This window comes from Taudactylus pleione, unplaced genomic scaffold (assembly GCF_031769625.1).
Source record: "Taudactylus pleione unplaced genomic scaffold, aTauple2 ptg000148l, whole genome shotgun sequence".
NCBI classification, from domain to species: domain Eukaryota; kingdom Metazoa; phylum Chordata; class Amphibia; order Anura; family Myobatrachidae; genus Taudactylus; species Taudactylus pleione.
This window is the reverse complement of record NW_028284550.1, coordinates 1033963-1056240: the sequence shown is the minus strand read 5'-3', so window position 1 is coordinate 1056240 and position 22278 is coordinate 1033963. Positions and strand designations below refer to the sequence as shown.

Genomic DNA, 22278 nt, shown 5'->3' with positions numbered 1-22278 from the left:
ACTAATCACAATATAATAATATCTCTCTTAATTGTTTTTGGGGATGTGATGTACGACCCCGCTGGAGCGCGCAGCATGATATCGGGTATGAGATCGTGCCCATACACGCACGATATAACACCTATGTCGTGCCGATCCGTCGGATCGGCACGTATATTGTGCCGTGTATGGCCACCTTAAGAAATAAGGACTATACTTGTATTCTATAGCCAAAAAGAATGTTTAGTAATGTTTCTTCATTCCTTTACAAGTATTACAGTTTGGTTTAGTTCACGTCAGTAACCATCTCTTCGTTGACAGACAAGAGGGAGGGGCCGGTACAGATGGACTACCCCACGCGTTTGTTTGAGACTACAGCAGACTGGGAGAATGAGATTGAGAGACTGGGAGCAACGGCCTGGAGAGTAACCCCCCTCAATGAGCGCTGCGACACCTGTACTAGGTAATGGGAGGATAAAAATGGAAATACACCCCTCTTGCCAAATCTGGGACAAAAATTGGCCATACCCTAATCCGATTAAACGTGCCCCTTATTTTACCTATATTACACTATAAATATGCAAGCCACACCCCTTTGCTTCCAATGAGGGTTATGTCTTACTTAAGCCCTTGAACAAAGGTGGACACTTTCCAATTCTGTATGTACGCTTCACCTCCAGTCATACTCTCCCAGTTGCCCCAGATCAGAAAGTTCATGGACATCAACTCATTAAAAGACATTTACTAGAAAAAAAACACTGGACAAGGGTTGGTAAGATGTTGTACGCCAATTGTCGCATATTTTAAATTTCCCCCAAAAAATTTTCTCCTATGACAACTGCGGAGCAGATTTTGGTGGATAAAGGTTGTAGGACTTTTATTATATCTCACATTGTTGTGACTCTTCTTTTGAGGGCATTTTTGCAAATACTGACTAGTATAAAATTCCAACACCTGGTTTTCTACTGATATGAGGAATTTTTAGGCTTTTTTACGACAGACCCATAGAAGCAGTGAAATGCGTACCTTAAGCACCTACTTAATTTTCCTGGCAGTAATTGTAACTTTGGCTAAGGTTCTTGGCTTACGAGAATGAGTCCTTTATGTATTCAATTTCAGCCTCTCCAAGTATTTTGTGGTCCCATGCAAGATCTTGGACAATGACCTGAAAAAGACATTTGCACATTTTCACCAACGGCGCATTCCTGTAAGTATCGTGCCATTTCAATATATGTTAAACCGTTCAATGTATTGCATAACGTGATAATGGGATTTTGTGGCTGTTTTGCAGAGGTGGTCATGGCATCACCCTGGGGGCAGTGACCTACTGAGATCAGCTGGCTTCCAAACCAACACAGACCCTGATAAAGAGGATTGGAGGTAAACAAAACTGGAACTACTGTAGGGTTGGAGCTCACTGACCAAGTCATTAATTCCCCTATGTGAGTCAGCCATTTTTGTGGGTTAAACCAATTCAGAAGAAACCACTGACCTCACTTCATACCTCAGAGACGGCGCTGGTTCCTACTGAAATCATAGGTTGCATTGTTGCCTGAAAACATTGCTGTCTAAACACTTTCTCAAGAAGATTGCCATGGGCAACAAAATGGCTGCTGGCACAAACACTGAGGAAGATTGGCTCAGGCAACAAAATGGCTGCCAGCACAAGCTCTTGAAAAAGATTGCTTCAGGCAACTAAATGACTGCCTACACATATTCTCGAGAAGATTAATTGAGGTAACACATATTATTCTCTGGAAGATTCATTAACAAGAACATTGCATAATGGCTACCTCCGCTATGTGGAGGTAACAGGTAAATTTCTGACTGTGAAACACTGCTCATGTCCTTATGACTTATACTGGAGGATAGTTAATCCCATAGTTTTACTGAATAGCATTTCTGTAAAGTAATACTCTCGAGTACATTGTCATTCTCCAGTTACATGTCATGGCCTCCTGTCCTGAGATTCCTCTGAAAATACACTTCTCTCTTGTATTCTGTTACACCTCATTGTCTGACCTTCCCCTGTGTCATTTTATACACTGTGTGCTATCTATAGTCAGTCCGAGAACATTGGTACCTTGTAACAAAATGCTATGTTTTGTAGACGAGTTAATCCTCTGTTCTGATTGGCAGCTAATGATGACATTGTGTTTTCCAGGTCTATTAGATCCCTGTTATTTGCCAACCATTCCCAGTGCGTGGTTATTGACACGAGCGATGACCTTCCTTCTATAGGCGATATCCAGGTTTCCTACCTCAAGCTGCGTGGCCTGTGCTCCAGTGGTATGACACTCTTCTGTTGCCATGCTCTGTGTTGTATGTAGGTAGTAATACCTTCTAGTGCATGAATAGGTAATATCACACTGCCCCATTGTTCTCCGCCAGCCAACCAGCCAGCCAGGGTTTGTTTGATACAAGGCCAAATGTTAAGTTTGTGTAATGTGATTTTTTCTCCTTCTGGACTGTGCATTTAAAATCGGCCTGATTCAGAGTTGTGCGCTATTCCGATGGTTTACGGAGTTGAGCGATTATCAGTAAGCCGCACGTGTGTCTAAGCCGCAACGCGCATGTTTTAAAGACCATTACCATAATCGCATGCAGCGATCATTTATCCGCTCCGTGATTGACAGTCAGGGAGCGTTTGGGGGAGGTAACGGGGAGTGGCGGCAAAAAGAATGCAGGCGAGCTGCGACCGTTTTGGGGGCCTGTCACACACCCTGCGACTGCGATCGCGTATGTAAGGCCTATGGCTCAAGCGCCCTAATTCCCACGCCCATTCTGCGGGACCATAGACTCACTCAGGACTGCTATAATTGAATGACCTACATCTGCGTCTTTGTAAGCAGATGCCGCAATGATTTACGCAGAAGTTTGGATTTGCAAAGCCGCAGGTGGGCGTCTCAGTGCATCTGCCAGCGGCTGCATCCTGCTGCATGGGGTCATCAGTCGTATCGCCAGGTTGAGCTGCATGTAGGGACAACCTGACGATGCAGGCGACGACCCCACAGGGGAGCGCAACAGCTGACATAGCGAGTACACTATACACGATATGTTGTTCCAATCCGTCGGAAATGTGCATATCGTCCGAGAAATCATATAGTGTGTACCAGGCTTTAGTAGCCCCCAATTTTTTTTTCAGACTGCTGATTGGTGAATTGGTGGGTTCATACACAGGGCTTTGTCTGTAATGTCACATCAGGAATAATTAAGTACTTTGCTATAACATTCTGACTTTTTGTCCAATGCCAGATTTCCTTTAAACACTATATAAGGATACATACAGAGGCGTGCGTTAGGGCTGGTGCTTTAACCCTTCGATATTTGTATGTTATTCATCTCTATAAAAGAAAGGCTCATTTACATATACTTATACCGCTCCTGTAGTGTATAAAGCGGTTTAGTCAATGACTGGAGTCTCCAATAACATATTATACTCTATAATTAAATAGTAAATTATCTCTATGCATTTATTTTCTCAGCTACTAATTAAAAAGGGTAATTATTTCTATTTATGTTGGTTGCAGAATACATTCAGATGGGTACATGAAGGCAAACTTAATCCCCCCAGCAACTGTATAGTGTGCACCTTCCTAACCCCCTGTCCGGGACCCACTGATGTAATTGGTTCTCCACAATTTAGGCCCTGAATAGCCCACAATTAAGTATCATGTGTGTGCTGTCACATACCATCTGACATACTGTAGGTCCCAATAGTTACCATACAGGGGACTGTGAATCAGTGCCATCACGTGCCACGAGGCAGTACCAGTATTAGTCTGCCAATGTCATCAGGGCAATCCAGCAGCACAGATATCAGGGGCTGCAAAGCGAGGGGCAGCCACAGTTCAGGTAAGGGGGGAAATTCATTTTTACAAGCAAACTTTTGCACAAGTTTGGAATTGGACTGTAATCTGAATATACCAACTGTTTTCTGACAGTGCCTAAGCCGCACTCATATACTCACGCGTTCCTTTTAGGATGAGTAGGCAAATTATTGTACCCGCTTTAGTATAACATCACTATATATATGTATTTTATCAGATAACTCAGCAGCAGTGCCTGATGAGAAATGGCTGTCGTACCTGGAGGGAACCCGCTGGCTCGACCATGTCAGGTAATAGCATAGAGTCACCTCAAATGTCCTTAACAACACAGTGACATAGACAGCAAATCCTAGTGATATTCATCTTGTTATCTACGGTCTGTTTACCTTGTTAGTAAGTTCCTCTAATATGTAATTACTGCTCACAGAATTATTATTTCCATAGCACTTATCATTTATTTATGAACACATAGGTTTATATATATATATATATATATATATATATATCTATTGGTATACCTGTGATTGTGCACAACTATATATTAATAGTGTATAGAGCACCTGTAATTATACACATGTATATAGTAACAGCATACAGTACACCTGGGATTGTACACTTCTATACAGTAATAGTGTGCAGTGCACCTGTGATTGTGCACACGTACATAGTAATACCGTAAGTACACCTGTGGTTGTGCACATGTATATAGTAATACCGTAAATACACCTGTGGTTGTGCACATGTATATAGTAATACCGTAAATACACCTGTGGTTGTGCACATGTATATAGTATTACCGTAAGTACACCTGTGATTGTGCACATGTATATAGTAATACCGTAAATACACCTGTGGTTGTGCACATGTATATAGTAATACCGTAAATACACCTGTGATTGTGCACATCTATATAGTAATAGTGTATAGTGCACCTTTGATTGTGCACATGTATATACTAAGTGTACAGTAATTAGACCTGTGTTTGTTACCATGTATATAGTAATAGTGTATAGTGCACCTGTGATTGTGAACATGTATATAGTAATAGTGTACATTACACCTGTGATTGTGCACCTCTATATAGAAATAGTGTACAGTACACCTAAGATTGTGCACCTCTATGTAGAAATAGTGTACAGTACACCAGCGATTGTGCACATCTATACAGGAATAGTGTACAGTACACCTGTGATTGTGCACATCTATACATATTAGTGTACAGTACACCTGTGATTGTGCACATCTATACAGTAATAGTGTACAGTACACCAGTGATTGTGCACATCTATATAGCGAGAATGGGCTGTTTTCAAGTGCATGTGGCATGATAGACCCTAATGCATGAGAATATGATCGTCCATAGTAACAGCATTTTCTGCCTCTGGGAAATCAGTCTGAACCTACAGTACATTCATAATATTTATGGGTCTGACTGAACATACTCATAGCGGAGACGGTGAAAGCATCACTACCATAGTCAGTCTACTACCACTTTAGGGCCAACACTTTATTCAACTTTTCCAAATTTCCGCTAAGACTCTGCTCAGTGGAAGCTAATTTCAATTTCAACATAAGTTGATCATGAGTCAGGGACCTCCTAGGCTGCCTTCAGTACATGTGACATTTTAGCGTGGTTGAATGTTCAGATTACATTGGTTACAATGCACCTGAAATACAGCAATACACCGTCCCATGTAGGTGCAGGAGTGAAAGCTTATGATGACTCCTGAGCACCCTGAAAATAAAGGGGGGGATGGCGAGTAATCTCCTCCCAGAAATGTCATTATGTATTTGCATAAACGTGCTAAGTAGGTGCATTCATGCATTCGACCCGACCCTCAGCTAGAAATATTCCACCCCGCAACCCTGTAGATGCCACTGTGGCCCAAAAATCTCTGCACTTCCTGGTACAAACAGGAGAATCTGCACAATAACTGGCGTGTGATGTCACCCTGCTAAACCTCTACTGCATTTTTGATGTTTCAAAAATTTACTTTGTGAACAAACATTTAAGTAACAGCCCCCCTGATTATCAGAAGCGTGGAGGCCCAGTGCCAAGGACTGCCATAGAAGAGCACACAGTCTACCAGATGTACAATGACTGTGTCCCAGCTTTGGTGCTCGGGGAGAATTACAAAAGTTCTGACTGGATAGATCTGAGGCTCCTTGCAGCCAGTGCAGGGGCTAACACCGGTACAGCACTGATTACACCCCCTTACGCTGTCCATGGGAGAAGTAGCCGGTACAGCGCTGTTTACACCCCCTTACGCTGTCCATGGGAGAAGTAGTCGGTACAGCACTGATTACACCCCCTTACGCTGGTCATGGGAGAAGTAGCCGGTACAGCGCTGATTACACCCCCTTACGCTGTCCATGGGAGAAGTAGCCGGTACAGCACTGATTACACCCCCTTACGCTGTCCATGGGAGAAGTAGCCGGTACAGCGCTGATTACACCCCCTTACGCTGTCCATGGGAGAAGTAGCCGGTACAGCGCTGATTACACCCCCTTACGCTGTCCATGGGAGAAGTAGCCGGTACAGCGCTGATTACACCCCCTTACGCTGTCCATGGGAGAAGTAGCCGGTACAGCACTGATTACACCCCCTTACGCTGTCCATGGGAGAAGTAGCCGGTACAGCACTGATTACACCCCCTTACGCTGGTCATTTGAGAAGTAGCCGGTACAGCGCTGATTACACCCCCTTACGCTGTCCATGGGAGAAGTAGCCGGTACAGCGCTGATTACACCCCCTTACGCTGTCCATGGAAGAAGTAGCCGGTACAGCACTGATTACACCCCCTTACGCTGTCCATGGAAGAAGTAGCCGGTACAGCGCTGATTACACCCCCTTACGCTGTCCATGGGAGAAGTAGCCGGTACAGCACTGATAACACCCCCTTACGCTGTCCATGGGAGAAGTAGCCGGTACAGCACTGATTACACCCCCTTACGCTGGTCATTTGAGAAGTAGCCGGTACAGCGCTGATTACACCCCCTTACGCTGTCCATGGGAGAAGTAGCCGGTACAGCGCTGATTACACCCCCTTACGCTGTCCATGGGAGAAGTAGCCGGTACAGCGCCGATTACACCCCCTTACGCTGTCCATGGGAGAAGTAGCCGGTACAGCGCTGATTACACCCCCTTACCCTGTCCATGGGAGAAGTAGCCGGTACAGCGCTGATTACACCCCCTTACGCTGTCCATGGGAGAAGTAGCCGGTACAGCGCTGATTACACCCCCTTACGCTGTCCATGGGAGAAGTAGCCGGTACAGCGCTGATTACACCCCCTTACGCTGTCCATGGGAGAAGTAGCCGGTACAGCGCTGATTACACCCCCTTACGCTGTCCATGGGAGAAGTAGCCGGTACAGCGCTGATTACACCCCCTTACGCTGTCCATGGGAGAAGTAGCCGGTACAGCGCTGATTACACCCCCTTACGCTGTCCATGGGAGAAGTAGCCGGTACAGCGCTGATTACACCCCCTTACGCTGTCCATGGGAGAAGTAGCCGGTACAGCACTGATTACACCCCCTTACGCTGTCCATGGGAGAAGTAGCCGGTACAGCACTGATTACACCCCCTTACGCTGGTCATTTGAGAAGTAGCCGGTACAGCGCTGATTACACCCCCTTACGCTGTCCATGGGAGAAGTAGCCGGTACAGCGCTGATTACACCCCCTTACGCTGTCCATGGGAGAAGTATCCGGTACAGCGCTGATTACACCCCCTTACGCTATCCATGGGAGAAGTAGCCGGTACAGCGCTGATTACACCCCCTTACGCTGTCCATGGAAGAAGTAGCCGGTACAGCGCTGATTACACCCCCTTACGCTGTCCATGGAAGAAGTAGCCGGTACAGCGCTGATTACACCCCCTTACGCTGTCCATGGGAGAAGTAGCCGGTACAGCACTGATAACACCCCCTTACGCTGTCCATGGGAGAAGTAGCCGGTACAGCACTGATTACACCCCCTTACGCTGGTCATTTGAGAAGTAGCCGGTACAGCGCTGATTACACCCCCTTACGCTGTCCATGGGAGAAGTAGCCGGTACAGCGCTGATTACACCCCCTTACGCTGTCCATGGGAGAAGTAGCCGGTACAGCGCTGATTACACCCCCTTACGCTGTCCATGGGAGAAGTAGCCGGTACAGCGCTGATTACACCCCCTTACCCTGTCCATGGGAGAAGTAGCCGGTACAGCGCTGATTACACCCCCTTACACTGTCCATGGGAGAAGTAGCCGGTACAGCGCTGATTACACCCCCTTACGCTGTCCATGGGAGAAGTAGCCGGTACAGCGCTGATTACACCCCCTTACGCTGTCCAAGGGAGAAGTAGCCGGTACAGCGCTGATTACACCCCCTTACGCTGTCCATGGGAGAAGTAGCCGGTACAGCGCTGATTACACCCCCTTACGCTGTCCATGGGAGAAGTAGCCGGTACAGCGCTGATTACACCCCCTTACGCTGTCCATGGGAGAAGTAGCCGGTACAGCGCTGTTTACACCCCCTTACGCTGTCCATGGGAGAAGTAGCCGGTACAGCACTGATTACACCCCCTTACGCTGTCCATGGAAGAAGTAGCCGGTACAGCGCTGATTACACCCCCTTACGCTGGTCATTTGAGAAGTAGCCGGTACAGCGCTGATTACACCCCCTTACGCTGTCCATGGGAGAAGTAGCCGGTACAGCACTGATTACACCCCCTTACGCTGTCCATGGGAGAAGTAGCCGGTACAGCGCTGATTACACCCCCTTACGCTGTCCATGGGAGAAGTAGCCGGTACAGCGCTGATTACACCCCCTTACGCTGTCCACGGGAGAAGTAGTGGAAGGGAGTGTGTGAATTAAAATTACATTTCTGGGTGTAATTAAGTCATTGACCACATCATTTGTTTTACCAATTAGTTCCTTTAAGAACCTTTCAGTTTAAAGGGGATGTCTCCACGCAATTAAGTAGTTCCCTATCTCAGTATGCATCATCCCAGATAAAATAAGCTTCAATATAATGTCATTTAGAAGATCCAGCTAGAACCCTGAGTTTTCCCCTGCAGGGTTTCCTGTTCTTCAGCTCCGCCACACTGGCAGATGTCTCCCTGAGACAGGATCCTAATACATGGTGATTGGGTGTCCCTGAGACAGGATCCTAATACATGGTGATTGGGTGTCCCTGAGACAGGATCCTAATACATGGTGATTGGGTGTCCCAAGTGGCTGAGCTGGACTGATGGAGGCACCTGCAGGGGACAAAGAGCGGAGACAGCGCTGGCGGCTAGAGTTAGATATTCTGCATAATACTTTTTGAAAGCATTGCAATTAAAAAAAGTTTGTTTGTTCTTGTTGTGGCGGTAAATGCCAGGGTGACGTGTCATTGTGTAACCTTATTATCCATGCTGTAGAAGCTTTCGATAGCAATACTGTGAATTATGTATTAAAATTAGCTATTTAACTCACTACTGTGCAGGATTAGAGAGCACATTTATTCCTGCAGCTATGTATCAGCCTATGCATTTGTCTTACTGGCCTTTCTGAGGGTGGAACTGGAGTTGCACGTAAGTGCGCTTGTCTGTCATCTCCAGAGTTTTTATCCTATCACATTAAATAAACTTGTTGTATTGTAGAAACTTCAGCTTCTCAGCAGATTCCTCCTATGCGTCATGTTCCTGGTAATACTTACATGTCCTTTGCCTGGTGCTGATCTCGGCTGCCTGGTGTTGGAGGGGGGAGTAGGTAAATGTAATAAGATAAGCTCTTACCATCAGCATTTTTCTCCCTGTGGGATCGTAGGCGAATGTCGTGATGGGAAGGAAACTAGTGATGGGACTGAGATTGCCTGTGTGCCAGCAGGAGAGGGCCGGCGTGTAGTAAGGCAGCAGGCTATGGGATGGCCAGCGACTGACTTTACATGACGTTATCTCTGCTGCAGGTCGTGTCTGAAGAAAGCCAGCGAGTTGTCCGTTTTGCTGAGTGAAAGAAATCGATCGGTGGTCCTTCAAGGTAAAATGCAAACTGAACCAAATCAATCAAAAAGCTGATTTGTGTTCTATTTACTTGTTACTATTAATCCATTTTACTTTTTGTGTTAGTAGTGGGAGTTAGTTATTCCTAACTCTCCCACAGGCGCCAACTTTGTGCCTGCCCACAAGTGTGCCACCAGGTGAGCGGACAGTGGCAAATGCCTGGTCCCACTCCCCCTTGAGTATGATGCAACAAGGTGGACCTGTTCTGATTTTATTGGTTGAACACAAAGCCCATCAGTCAATGTAAAATAATTGTTTTAAAAATAAAAAACAAGTTGTTTGCTCTGACCAGCATCAGAAACCGGATCATCGACTGATTGCGGCAAGCAAGCGTTTGTTGTGTCTATCCGCTTTTAGGCTGACTGAGAAAGGTGTGCGATTCCAGGAGAATGAATTGGGTGTAGAAAAAAAAATATCTTGGTGAATGATAAAAGTAAATGGAGTGTAAACTATCTGAATATCTGCATAAATGCGACAAGATCTTCATATGGGTAATAAAAACTGTTAAAGAGAACACAATAAATCACATAACACACAAAAGGATATACTTTCTCATTCATTAGATGATCAAAATGAGCCAACCATAAATTTCTTTGGCTGAAACCACAGGTGAGCCTCCGGGTTTCAGTAACAGGTGTAACGTCAGTCAGAAGTTTATGGAGATCGTAAATCAGGCCTTCCCATCGGCTTTTCTATTGGTTTAACGTCTGGCCCATTCCAAAACACAAAATGGGCCATTTGTTTTGCAGACTGACTTCTGTGTTTAGCGTTATTGTCTTACTGCAAGTCCCACCTTCTGTTGAGCTTCGGTTCATGGACGGAAACCCTGACAGTTCTCCTGTAGAATTTCTTGGTTCAATTCAGAGATCGTAGCTCTACCAAAAGATGGCAAGATGCCCTGTTCCCGTGGAAGCAAAACCATTATGCTGCCTACCACCATGTTTTTTGTCTGGTATGAGGTTCTTATGTTGGAACACAGTTGTTTTTCTTCAAACAAAAACATTTGTCATTAAAGACAAAAAATTCTATGTTGGACACGACTGTCCACAGAACATTATTCTAGTAGTCATCTGGCTCCTCGACCTGATCTTCCAGGAGAGCAGTGACGTCCCCCTTGCTGTCATCAGCATTTGCCTAATGATGGACTCCTGAACACTGACATTAGCCGGTGCAGGGGAGGCCTGCAGATCCTTGCACATTACCCTGTTGCACGCAAGGCCAAATGTAGTCCCATTTATAATTTTTTTTGCAGACTGTCCATGCGCCGCAGTGAGCATACACATCTTTGCCTATCTCCGAGCGATCCCGAGTCACATCTTTGCCTATCTCCAAGCGATCCCGAGTCAGGCGCATCTTGGTTGTTCCACTCCGTCCTTGCAATGAGTGTTACTGGATGGTAACCGAGCATAGGAGAAGTGTCTCCTGACGTGTAGCCAGAGTTACACCATATTCTGAATTGTACCTATCCTGAAGGGATGCCTATATCAGTTGTATCTCCCAGTGTAGGTTAGGTGTAAGTGCCGATAATAGCGATGGCAGCTGCTCTCATACACATAGAGCTGGGAGGCGCAGGCGCAGAGGTCCGTGGGACTCAGAACAAGTGCAGATAATCGCCTTAGACGCCTGCTCGTGGCCGGCGCACGGAATTAAGGCAGAGTTGCCCTCGGATAAGAAACAGGTTCTTGATAACTGGAGTGTTTTTGTTGGATGACCAACCATGGGGTGGACTTTATTTATACACAATCTGCCTAACGGTGGATTGGTGAAGGCCAAAGAAATCGTTTTGAACCCGTTCTCGGTGTGATGGGCACCTACACCTAATTCCAAGGTACTCAGAGATCTCCTATGATGGAGGCACGGCATGCGTACACAGACCTGTGTGGCAAAAGCCAGACTTTGGTGGTAACGTGGTCGATTTATGTTTTTAAATAGGGACTGGGCAACCCAGACTCACAGCTGACGGTCGCTCCATTGCTTTTTGATTGTCCTAATTTATCCTATTTACTGAATTGATAATATTAGATGTTCACTTCATTTTTCTAACATTACAAAATATATAAAATAACAAGGAGACCGAAGCTGTACACCATGAAGGTTGACTGTTGTATAGTATGAATATTGCATGTTTTATATTAATCATATGCTCAGGAATCTAGGCAAAGATGACAAAGTGCCAAAGTCAAGTTCAGGCAAAAGATGTAGGAAGGGTACAACACTTTCATGAGGGGATATGAGGGGGTTGCAGAAGGTACATTCAGTTCTCAGACTAAGAAGGGGGTGGCTGTATGGATTGCCACTCAGGGACCATTCAAACATGTAGGCGGGGGGGGGGGGGGTCAAGCAATGGTACGGCTCCAGTTCCTCCGTTGTCAGGATTAAGCCCAAAAACAAAGTGCTGAAATGGCTTAGAGCAAGGATGGGAAAGACATCTAAGAAACAACAAAAGGAATACATCCCAAAGGTGTCCTTTTATTCAAAATTCGCCTACCTTTACAGAAACGCAGAGCCTGGAGAACAAGACCGAGGCCGCATGAAGCATAATTGTCAGCTAATTGTCATCTGTGGACTTATTATTTTATTTTAAAAATAACATCAGGACTTCCGGTGGATCATCGCGATGGCCGCCTTTTACTAATAGCTCCGTCCCTGAATACTCTAATCTGTCCCCATCTACTGGCATTAAGCGTCTTCTTTATGCCCCCTGGGCAGCTTTGAGTGGAGGACAACTTGCTGAACAACAAGATAGCTTCATTTTAGTGGACGGAGCCATTTATATCCACCAGAGTCTGCCATACAAGTGCAGGGGCCTGCTGGCTGCACCTCGTGGGATGCCACCGTGACTGAACACTACTCTGTTTCCCCCTTCCCTACCCTGCAGTACGGAGTACCCCCATTTCCTATCAACTCACTGCACTTGATTCTTCTGACAGCCGTTGGTTGGGAGGACATGGTGCGGTCCGGCCGGGGAATCAGATCCGGAAGATACCATCTGAACGGGTGTTGTGCCTGATGGACTTTGAAGGCTCAGTGGCACTGACGCTCATCTGCGGTGGCGTATCCAAACAGCCGCTGGTCTCTTCTTGAGTCTGTCCTCCCTGCCTCCTGTTGTGTGGCACTGCATGGGTAATAGCTCCATCAGTGTCCTGCTGGCCGCTGTGAATGCTGGTTACCTCTGGTCCTCACTGCCTCTGTTCCAGTTGCCTGAGCACTGCAGCCACTGCCTGTGGATCGGCCACTGATCTCCCCCTCTGTTCTCCAGTAGCTGTAATTTATACATGTAATATATACATATTGCTCTGATTATATTGCATGCATTTCATGTAAGTTGTTAGCATACGCTCGGCATCTGGGCTGTTTAATATTGGATCACTGCTGAGGATATTTAATATTGCAATACCCGTGCGCTTACTTTTATGCTCCAACTATGGAACCTTTGACAGAATTCCAGATATTACCCTCTCAGGAGGCCCAGATCCTTAACAAGCTAGATGATATTTGGCTTTCCCTTAATGCTGCAGTATCACGTCTCAACTTGGCTACGCCTAGTGTCACTGGCCTACACCAAGGTTTGATTACTACTGATGACATGCAGCTTTCTTTACCCATTACTACTTTCTCTCACACTCAGGCAGCTGACTCTCTCCCTAATAATGACAGTCCTGGATATTTCTGCTCCACAACCTTTTGTTATTTTCCTTGGGGTGCCTAGGCTCAACAACAACTTCTCATCACCTGATTCAACTTATGACACTTTGGTATTTGCTCCCTTACCCCTTTTTGGCCGTGGCTCATATCTGGGGAGAACCAGGGGCTCCCTCTGTGGCAGAGACCTTCCTTCTTCATTTTCACTAAGTGCCTAAACCAGCTCTCATTTTTCCAGACGTGGTATGGGATTATATTCATCTCTGTTAGCTGGACTACTAATTATGCCTTATATGCTGACTCTTACTAATACCCCTTTTACACCATACAAATAACCCGGGTTATTGCCAGATCGATCCGGGTTGAGGCTCTGTGTGAACGGCACCCAAAAAAATAACCCAGGTCGATTTACCAGGCAATCTTACTCGGGTTGAGAGCAGGGTTGAAAACAGGTTGTTCCCGAGTCATGAGGCAGTGTAAACGGGTGCTACCCTGCTTATTTGACCCGGCTAGCTCCGAAAGATGCTGATTGGAGCTTCTGGGGCATCGGCAGATGATGTAATTTGTCAGTGCCCTGCAGAGAGATGCACATGAAGCCATCGCTTGCCTGCCTAACCTCCTGCACCACAGTAGCCTGACCAGCAGCCACAAAAGCAGGCAGGCACACAGCCTGCCACAGCCAGAACTGCAGTCTGCACCACAGCCTGACCAGCAGCCACAAACGCAGGCTGATACACAGCCTGTCACAGCCAGAACAGCAACCTGCACCACAGCCTGACCAACAGCCACAAACGCAGGCTGATACACAGCCTGCCACAGCCAGAACTGCAGCCTGCACCACAGCCTGACCAACAGCCACAAACGCAGGCTGATACACAGCCTGCCACAGCCAGAACTGCTGCCTGCACCACAGCCTGATACACAGCCTGCCACAGACAGAACTGCAGCCTGCACCACAGCCTGACCAACAGCCACAAACGCAGGCAGGCACACAGCCTGCCACAGCCAGAACTGCAGTCTGCACCACAGCCTGACCAGCAGCCACAAACACAGGCTGATACACAGCCTGCCACAGCCAGAACTGCAGCCTGCACCACAGCCTGACCAACAGCCACAAACGCAGGCTGATACACAGCCTGCCACAGCCAGAACTGCTGCCTGCACCACAGCCTGATACACAGCCTGCCACAGACAGAACTGCAGCCTGCACCACAGCCTGACCAACAGCCACAAACACAGGCTGATACACAGCCTGCCACAGCCAGAACTGCAGCCTGCACCACAGCCAGACCAACAGCCACAAACGCAGGCTGATACACAGCCTGCCACAGCCAGAACTGCTGCCTGCACCACAGCCTGATACACAGCCTGCCACAGCCAGAACTGCAGCCTGCACCACAGCCTGACCAACAGCCACAAACGCAGGCTGATACACAGCCTGCCACAGCCAGAACTGCTGCCTGCACCACAGCCTGATACACAGCCTGCCACAGACAGAACTGCAGCCTGCACCACAGCCTGACCAACAGCCACAAACGCAGGCAGGCACACAGCCTGCCACAGCCAGAACTGCAGTCTGCACCACAGCCTGACCAGCAGCCACAAACACAGGCTGATGCACAGCCTGCCACAGCCAGAACTGCAGCCTGCACCACAGCCTGACCAACAGCCACAAACGCAGGCTGATACACAGCCTGCCACAGCCAGAACTGCTGCCTGCACCACAGCCTGATACACAGCCTGCCACAGACAGAACTGCAGCCTGCACCACAGCCTGACCAACAGCCACAAACGCAGGCTGATACACAGCCTGCCACAGCCAGAACTGCAGCCTGCACCACAGCCTGACCAACAGCCACAAACGCAGGCTGATACACAGCCTGCCACAGCCAGAACTGCTGCCTGCACCACAGCCTGATACACAGCCTGCCACAGACAGAACTGCAGCCTGCACCACAGCCTGACCAACAGCCACAAACGCAGGCTGATACACAGCCTGTCACAGACAGAACTGCAGCCTGCACCACAGCCTGACCAGCAGCCACAAACGCAGGCTGATACACAGCCTGCCACAGCCAGAACTGCAGCCTGTACCACAGCCTGACCAGCAGCCACAAACACTGACTGATACACAGCCTGCCACAGCCAGAACTGCAGCCTGCATCACAGCCTGATACACAGCCTGCCACAAATACTGACTGATACACAGCCTGCCACAGCCAGAACTGCAGCCTGCACCACAACCTGACCAGCAGCCACAAACACTGACTGATACACAGCCTGCCACAGCCAGAACTGCAGCCTGCACCACAGCCTGACCAGCAGCCACAAACACAGGCTGATACACAGCCTGCCACAGCCAGAACTGCAGCCTGCACCACCGCCTGACCAGCAGCCACAAACACAGGCTGATACACAGCCTGCCACAGACAGAACTGCAGCCTGCACCACAGCCTGACCAGCAGCCACAAACGCAGGCTGATACACAGCCTGCCACAGCCAGAACTGCAGCCTGTACCACAGCCTGACCAGCAGCCACAAACACTGACTGATACACAGCCTGCCACAGCCAGAACTGCAGCCTGCATCACAGCCTGATACACAGCCTGCCACAAATACTGACTGATACACAGCCTGCCACAGCCAGAACTGCAGCCTGCACCACAACCTGACCAGCAGCCACAAACACTGACTGATACACAGCCTGCCACAGCCAGAACTGCAGCCTGCACCACAGCCTGACCAGCAGCCACAAACACAGGCTGATACACAGCCTGCCACAGCCAGAACTGCAGCCTGCACCACCGCCTGACCAGCAGCCACAAACACAGGCTGATACACAGCCTGCCATAGCCAGAACTGCAGCCTGACCAGCAGCCACAAATGCAGGCTGATACAGAGCCTGCCATAGCCAGAACAGCACCTGTAGCAATGCTGTAAGCAGTCCCCACCCCTCTCTTTTGTTGCCTTGTGACCATCTTTGTCAGACCTTAAAACAGACCATTTTTAATGACTTCTATAGAGAAAAGCAGAGATTACCCGGGTTCAGTGTAAACGGGGCAAACCCGGGAATAACCCGGGTCGAGTTGCAGTGTAAACGGGGTCTGAAGCCGAGTTCGACCAGTGTTCAAATTCCAGGGTCGGACCCGGGATTTTAGTGTAAAAGGGGTATTACTCAACCTTCCTACTAAACACTACATTATATTTCAAGTTTCAACACATACAATTCTATACACATATTGCATGTTAACACACTATCGGTATCTTCCATACTTGTGTCTATTCTTTTTGTACTGAGTATAACTGATTTGCCTACACTCTTTCTGTGATGATCTACATGACAAATTTGGCTTGGCTTAGTCATGTACCTTGTATTATCCAGTTTTCAACATATTAACATCTCTTATTTTGTGATCATCTTCATTGTTTTTTTACTATTTCCAGCTATCTGCCTCTGTATGTTCTAATTCTATAATACCCATTGCTGTTACATATATGGTATGTTCATATACTGCTGTAGTTTCTTTCTTTGATGTACCCCAAAAAATTCAATAGAAAGCAATATAATATATACGAATTGTTTATTGATACTCTATAGATATGTATGTGTATTACAGCTATCGATATACAGTGACTCATGATACATATCGAGATTATACTGTATCTATAGATCTGATGTTGTTATTATTTTGATGAAGCCAATTCAAACGCTATAATGCAAATATTTTTACTTTACTACGCTATCTGCAATTTTTGCTGTTTTATATATTTCTGTATGTGTTTCACTCAGATGTTTCAACAAAAAATTAGCATTTTTTTTTCAACATGCATTGTGTTTGGTTTATAATATTTTCAATAAAAATATTCTTGAAAAAAAACAAAAACCGTTTAGGCAGGGTTCAAGGCCAAGAGGACAAGCTGTTGTGGGGGTAGATTTGAAATGTAATTCTTACAGCTGACAAAGAAACTTAATAACTTAATGTTGGATTATGAATATGTGTATATACTATATGTGTCTGCCCCTCATTAGTGCTACTACCCTACACACTCAGAGCACTTATTAATCACAACATTCTCAACTAGTGAGCCAGACACAGTCAGGCTACAAATTTGGGACACGTGGTTCTTTGTTTGCCCACGGGATGCAGGTTTCAGCGTTTTCCCGTCTTCATGGTTACAATCCTTACGCTTCTATTGTTTCAGAGCCTGAGGATCGGGATATCAATTGTCTGCTGACATCGTTGATCCAAGTGATACTGGACCCCCACACGAGGACTTTGTCCGGCTTCCAGGGTCTGGTGCAGAAAGAGTGGGTTTCGGCCGGTCATCCCTTCATGCAAAGGGTTAATCACTTCAGGAAATCAGACAAAGAGGAAGTGAGTAACAATTATTAAAAATGATTACAGTTTGAGATCTGATCAATTAGGACTGTATATTTAATGATGGGAATACCCGCTACACATCCTGCACAAGTGCCTCGGGCTGGACTATATTATTGGTTATCTGAGTTGGAGGTCTGGTATAAAATTAGATAAGTGACAAGACATTTCACCAGCCCCAAAAGTGGCACACACTGACTTATGTAGGGCAGTACTGCAGATTAAAGTGCCTTATTACTATGACTAGTATAGGTAAAAATTACACTTTTAACACACGTTTTCTAGTCCTATTTTAACATGTTATCAGTGTATTATGTTTAAGGAATATTTTATTTTGTCCAGTGCTCTTCCCTACTCATCAAAGAGAACATCTGAGCTAGAGAACCACTAACATCCTCTACTGCTAATGTTATATGTGCTCCACCTTCAGTCACTTCCTCTATTTACCTATGCAGATATCTTTATGGGATTAACCCTCGCCCTCAACGGCAGTTATATGTGTGCACATTACAAGATTTTTATAGATGTGGTAAAACTGCCATAAATGGTAATAATACGTTATGCGAGGTCAATAACAACAAAACTTTTACATTTGCAGGAGACACTTTTTTGCTACTGACCAGGAATCTCTTACTGCGCACGGGCAAACCCAAGTGCCCAATGGTGTTCGCAATTGCGGACGGCATCGCTAACACTTGAGAAGGGTTTTGCGATCCCTGGGTGTATCAGGGTGGAGACTTGGCCTTAAGTGATTGCAAAAAGGGGCCTTTTCGTGGCGTGTTATGGGGTTTTCACTGGTGTGACTGGTAACGCTGCTGCGTTCTCAAACTTAAGTCCACAGCCTCAGAGGCCGTGTTTAGTTGGATACGAGTTGAGCAGCTAGACTAGATTCCAGGTCTACAGCAAATATCGATGGTGCAAACGATGTTGCGTCAATGTTGGGGTGTTTACAGTCTCCATCGCAATTGTACAGTCCACGGAGCCTGAAAGTATCCGTCTCACGGCTCCATTGCACCGTACAGCACACAGGGAAGCTTAGCATTTGCATATTCTCACAACCGCTACTGCGAGAGAACTCTTCTCCTGCTAAGTCCGGGAGAAGAGTGCATGGCGGGAGGCTGGACTATGGAACGGTAATATTTCAGTGGTAACCATACTGTGCTTGTCTGCTCCTCCAGTCCCCCGTGTTCCAGCTGTTCCTGGATTGCGTTTGGCAGTTTGTGCAGCAGTTCCCAGCCTCCTTCGAGTTTACAGAGTCCTACCTGATGGCGTTACACGACAGCGCTTACAACCTGTTCTGCAGCACCTTCACGCACAACTGTCCCTGGGACCGGATCAGAGGGAGCCAGGTACGTGTGTCATCCCCAAGGCAATCATAAAAACATTATACGCAGGTGTTTCGGGGGAACAGTGGGCCTGATTCAGAGCCGGACGCTCTGAACAAGCGCCCGCTCTGAATCAGGGCGTGTTTTTTTTATTTGCGAAGCGGCCTTTTGGACGCTCGCATAGCTGTGGGTTACCACCCACAGCTTATGCGAGCGTCCATGATGATGGTCGCGATGGTCAAGACCATCGGGCTTGCGACGAGACCCTTGCGGTAGGGTCTCGTTGACCGCAAGCCCTGGAGTGATTTTGGCTCTATCAGAGCCAAAAGCACTCCCACTGACATCACTAGTGATGTCAGTGGGGCCGGACCCAGACGGTAGGCGTTCCCATGGGAACGCCTCCGTCTGGGCAGCCACGCCCCTGGCACGCCCACCAAAGGGGGCGTGCTGTCACTCACCATCGCCAGCACGCCCCCTTTGGTGCGAGACCCATAACGACGGCTACCCCGTCGTTATTCGGGTCTCGCGCATGCGCACGACGGAGGCGCCTCCGTCGTGCACATGCGCATTTGGGCAACATCGACCCGCTTGCGAGCGGGTCTGAATGAGACCCAGTGTCAGTAGATTCTTCTACCATACAGCAGCTACAGCCCCCCATCTAAATTACATTTAATTTTATTTAGTAATAAAATTGTTTTAATTACTTTTTTTACACAGTCTAAATTTACAATAGAGGGGAACAAGCTTTTGAGACAAGATTGACAGTTTCAGACACCAATCCAGGGTCCCCAGCATATTAAAATTCCGCTAAAATAGAGATTGTCGGGAGTTAATGCAATAGCTGGGAATATGGTTGTCAGCCTTATTAAGGAGTACAGGCCAATAATTGCCATGCGGGTTCTGCATTTCATTCGGAATCTTTTTGTTTTAGCGGCACTCGTCCAACCAGACGTACACGCCTGTGAACGGCTGGAGAGATTTTGTGCGTGAAAAGATATTTCTGAATGGAGACTACAAGGCAGAGGAAGACGTCAAGGCTGGACCCCCCACCGTTTGGGAATGGAGCCTGTTCTACAGTCACTCGCGCCGGCAGCAATTCCGGAATCCCGCTTATCGACAAACCAAGGAGCACTCCGTTCTAAATGGCAACGGAATTATGCACAACGCTGACAAGGTGAGTTTGTGGCGTAAGTGTCCTCACCTACGCACAGTCAAACGGATCTCTTTGCACAGACGGAAATAGCGAGTTATAGCGTACGGCGCATGTAAAGTTGCCACTGGTGGCTAGCGAATTGATAGGCTGAATCCTGGTTCAGCCTACAAGGTGAATGTCTCTGCTGTAAAATGAAGTAAATACACGAGATCTTATAAGTGTAGATGAAATCAAAATACGTACAACTGTGCATCGTCTGTTCGTGATATATTGACATGTGCCATCTTCTTCTCCAAGATGGACGCCTCCAACCCATGCAATGTGTACCTGCTGTCCAAGGGTTCTCTGGTCCTGCAATCTCCGTTCTTCCCGCGGAAGAGTGGCACAGTGTCAAGGCGAGTGGCTCGCCGAGCCCAGTCCTCAGAGAGCTTGCTGGAAGAGGAGAAGCAATTCAGGAGCAACCTCTCCTCCGAACACTGCACGGTGGACATTCTGTCTCCCACGTGTGTGGGGCCCTGGGTCAGGCTGTGGAAGAGATGTTACTTGCGTTGTGCCACGGAGGTGCAGGTAACACAGGTTCTGCAGATGCTCCTACTGTTCTTATGTACATGGATATATACCAAACACAGAAGGGATAGTTATCAGGGGATAACACACATTTCTGGCACGGAATTACCCTTTTTGGTTATTATGTCCCCAAATATTTGCCTCTCTAGTCCTTATTGATGATAACAGTCATTTACACACATTACATGTTTCCCTTTAAGGTCTATACAAATTATTTTATTCAGAAAGTTGCACCTAACAGACCTATGACATCTCAACTTTCAGTTAAGTGCCTTGTGGCAGTCTGCCCCCTGCTGGTACCAAAACACAGCAGCAGCTTTCAATGACCAGACATTACACTTTTTCCAAATTAGGAGTAATATATATATATATATATATATATATATATATATTTAATGAATATAGAGGGATACTATATTGTCTCACCCACTTCTGCTATTTGACGTCATCCACTGGATAGGACAAAAAATTAGAGTGGGGAAACAGCAATCCCATGAAAAATAGTCACAGTGATCACTGGAGGTTCTATATGGGAGTCGTATCTGATGCCAAATGACATTGCAGGAGAAAACTCACCCAGAAGACCCCAGCGTCCCACTTTGAAAAAATAAGTGTATGGTACCTGTATTATAGGGTAGTACGCAGCGGTTCTAGGAATGAGGTTTCATGTACAGTGTTCTCCCCAGAAATTTTTTCCAGTCGGGTGGCATCAAGAAGTAGCCGGGCGGGGGTCTTCACAATAATAAAATGTTTAAAATCCTGACCTTATAATGATCTAAACTTGAAATAATAATTTATATATTAATTCTCTTCTTCTTAGAGGCTCAGTCATCTGCAGCGTTTTCATAATCAAAGCCTGTAGGATATCTGGTCCCTGTAGTGAAATCAGCATCAGGTTACTCAGTGTGCTCTGCTCCATGCCACTCCTTACGCAGGTTTTAATTCGTTTTAGAGTAGAAAATCCTCTGTCACATTCAGCTGTGCTTACAGGTCTGGTCAGTCCAATAGAATACAGCCCCACAGATACTGGCCCCACCTGCAGGCTACATAGAATATATTTTTATACAGCTCCACAGATACAGTCCCCACTTACAGACTCCCAAATACTGTCCCCACAGATTTTATTCTTCAGCTCCAACACAGAGAGGGTGGACGCATGTCTACTCTCTTTAATCAGTTCAGGCGACTGTTTCCGTCTGAATAGTGCGCCCGTGCTTTTATGCAGGGGGAGGCCCTCCAGCCTGATACCGCCCCTGCACTGTGATTGACAACTTCCCCCGCCCCAATGGCGCATCCCCTGCCCGGAACTCTCCCCCGCCCCAATGCTACGTCCCCTACCCAGAACCTCCCCCCGTCCCAATGCCAAGTCCCCTGCC

At 47.0% G+C, this 22278-nt stretch overlaps 1 protein-coding gene across 1 annotated transcript in view; it reads left to right on the top strand.

The window, feature by feature from the left end:
* MTMR11 (myotubularin related protein 11) overlaps positions 1-22278 on the top strand; it is a 52417-nt gene that overhangs the window by 27379 nt on the left and 2760 nt on the right. The window contains exons 7-16 of the mRNA XM_088474187.1: positions 301-442; positions 1099-1186; positions 1271-1359; positions 2144-2268; positions 4027-4099; positions 9743-9813; positions 17682-17854; positions 19036-19206; positions 20114-20356; positions 20633-20902. Coding sequence (XP_088330313.1) covers positions 301-442; positions 1099-1186; positions 1271-1359; positions 2144-2268; positions 4027-4099; positions 9743-9813; positions 17682-17854; positions 19036-19206; positions 20114-20356; positions 20633-20902 — 1445 coding nt within the window. The remainder of the gene's footprint in view (positions 1-300; positions 443-1098; positions 1187-1270; positions 1360-2143; positions 2269-4026; positions 4100-9742; positions 9814-17681; positions 17855-19035; positions 19207-20113; positions 20357-20632; positions 20903-22278) is intronic.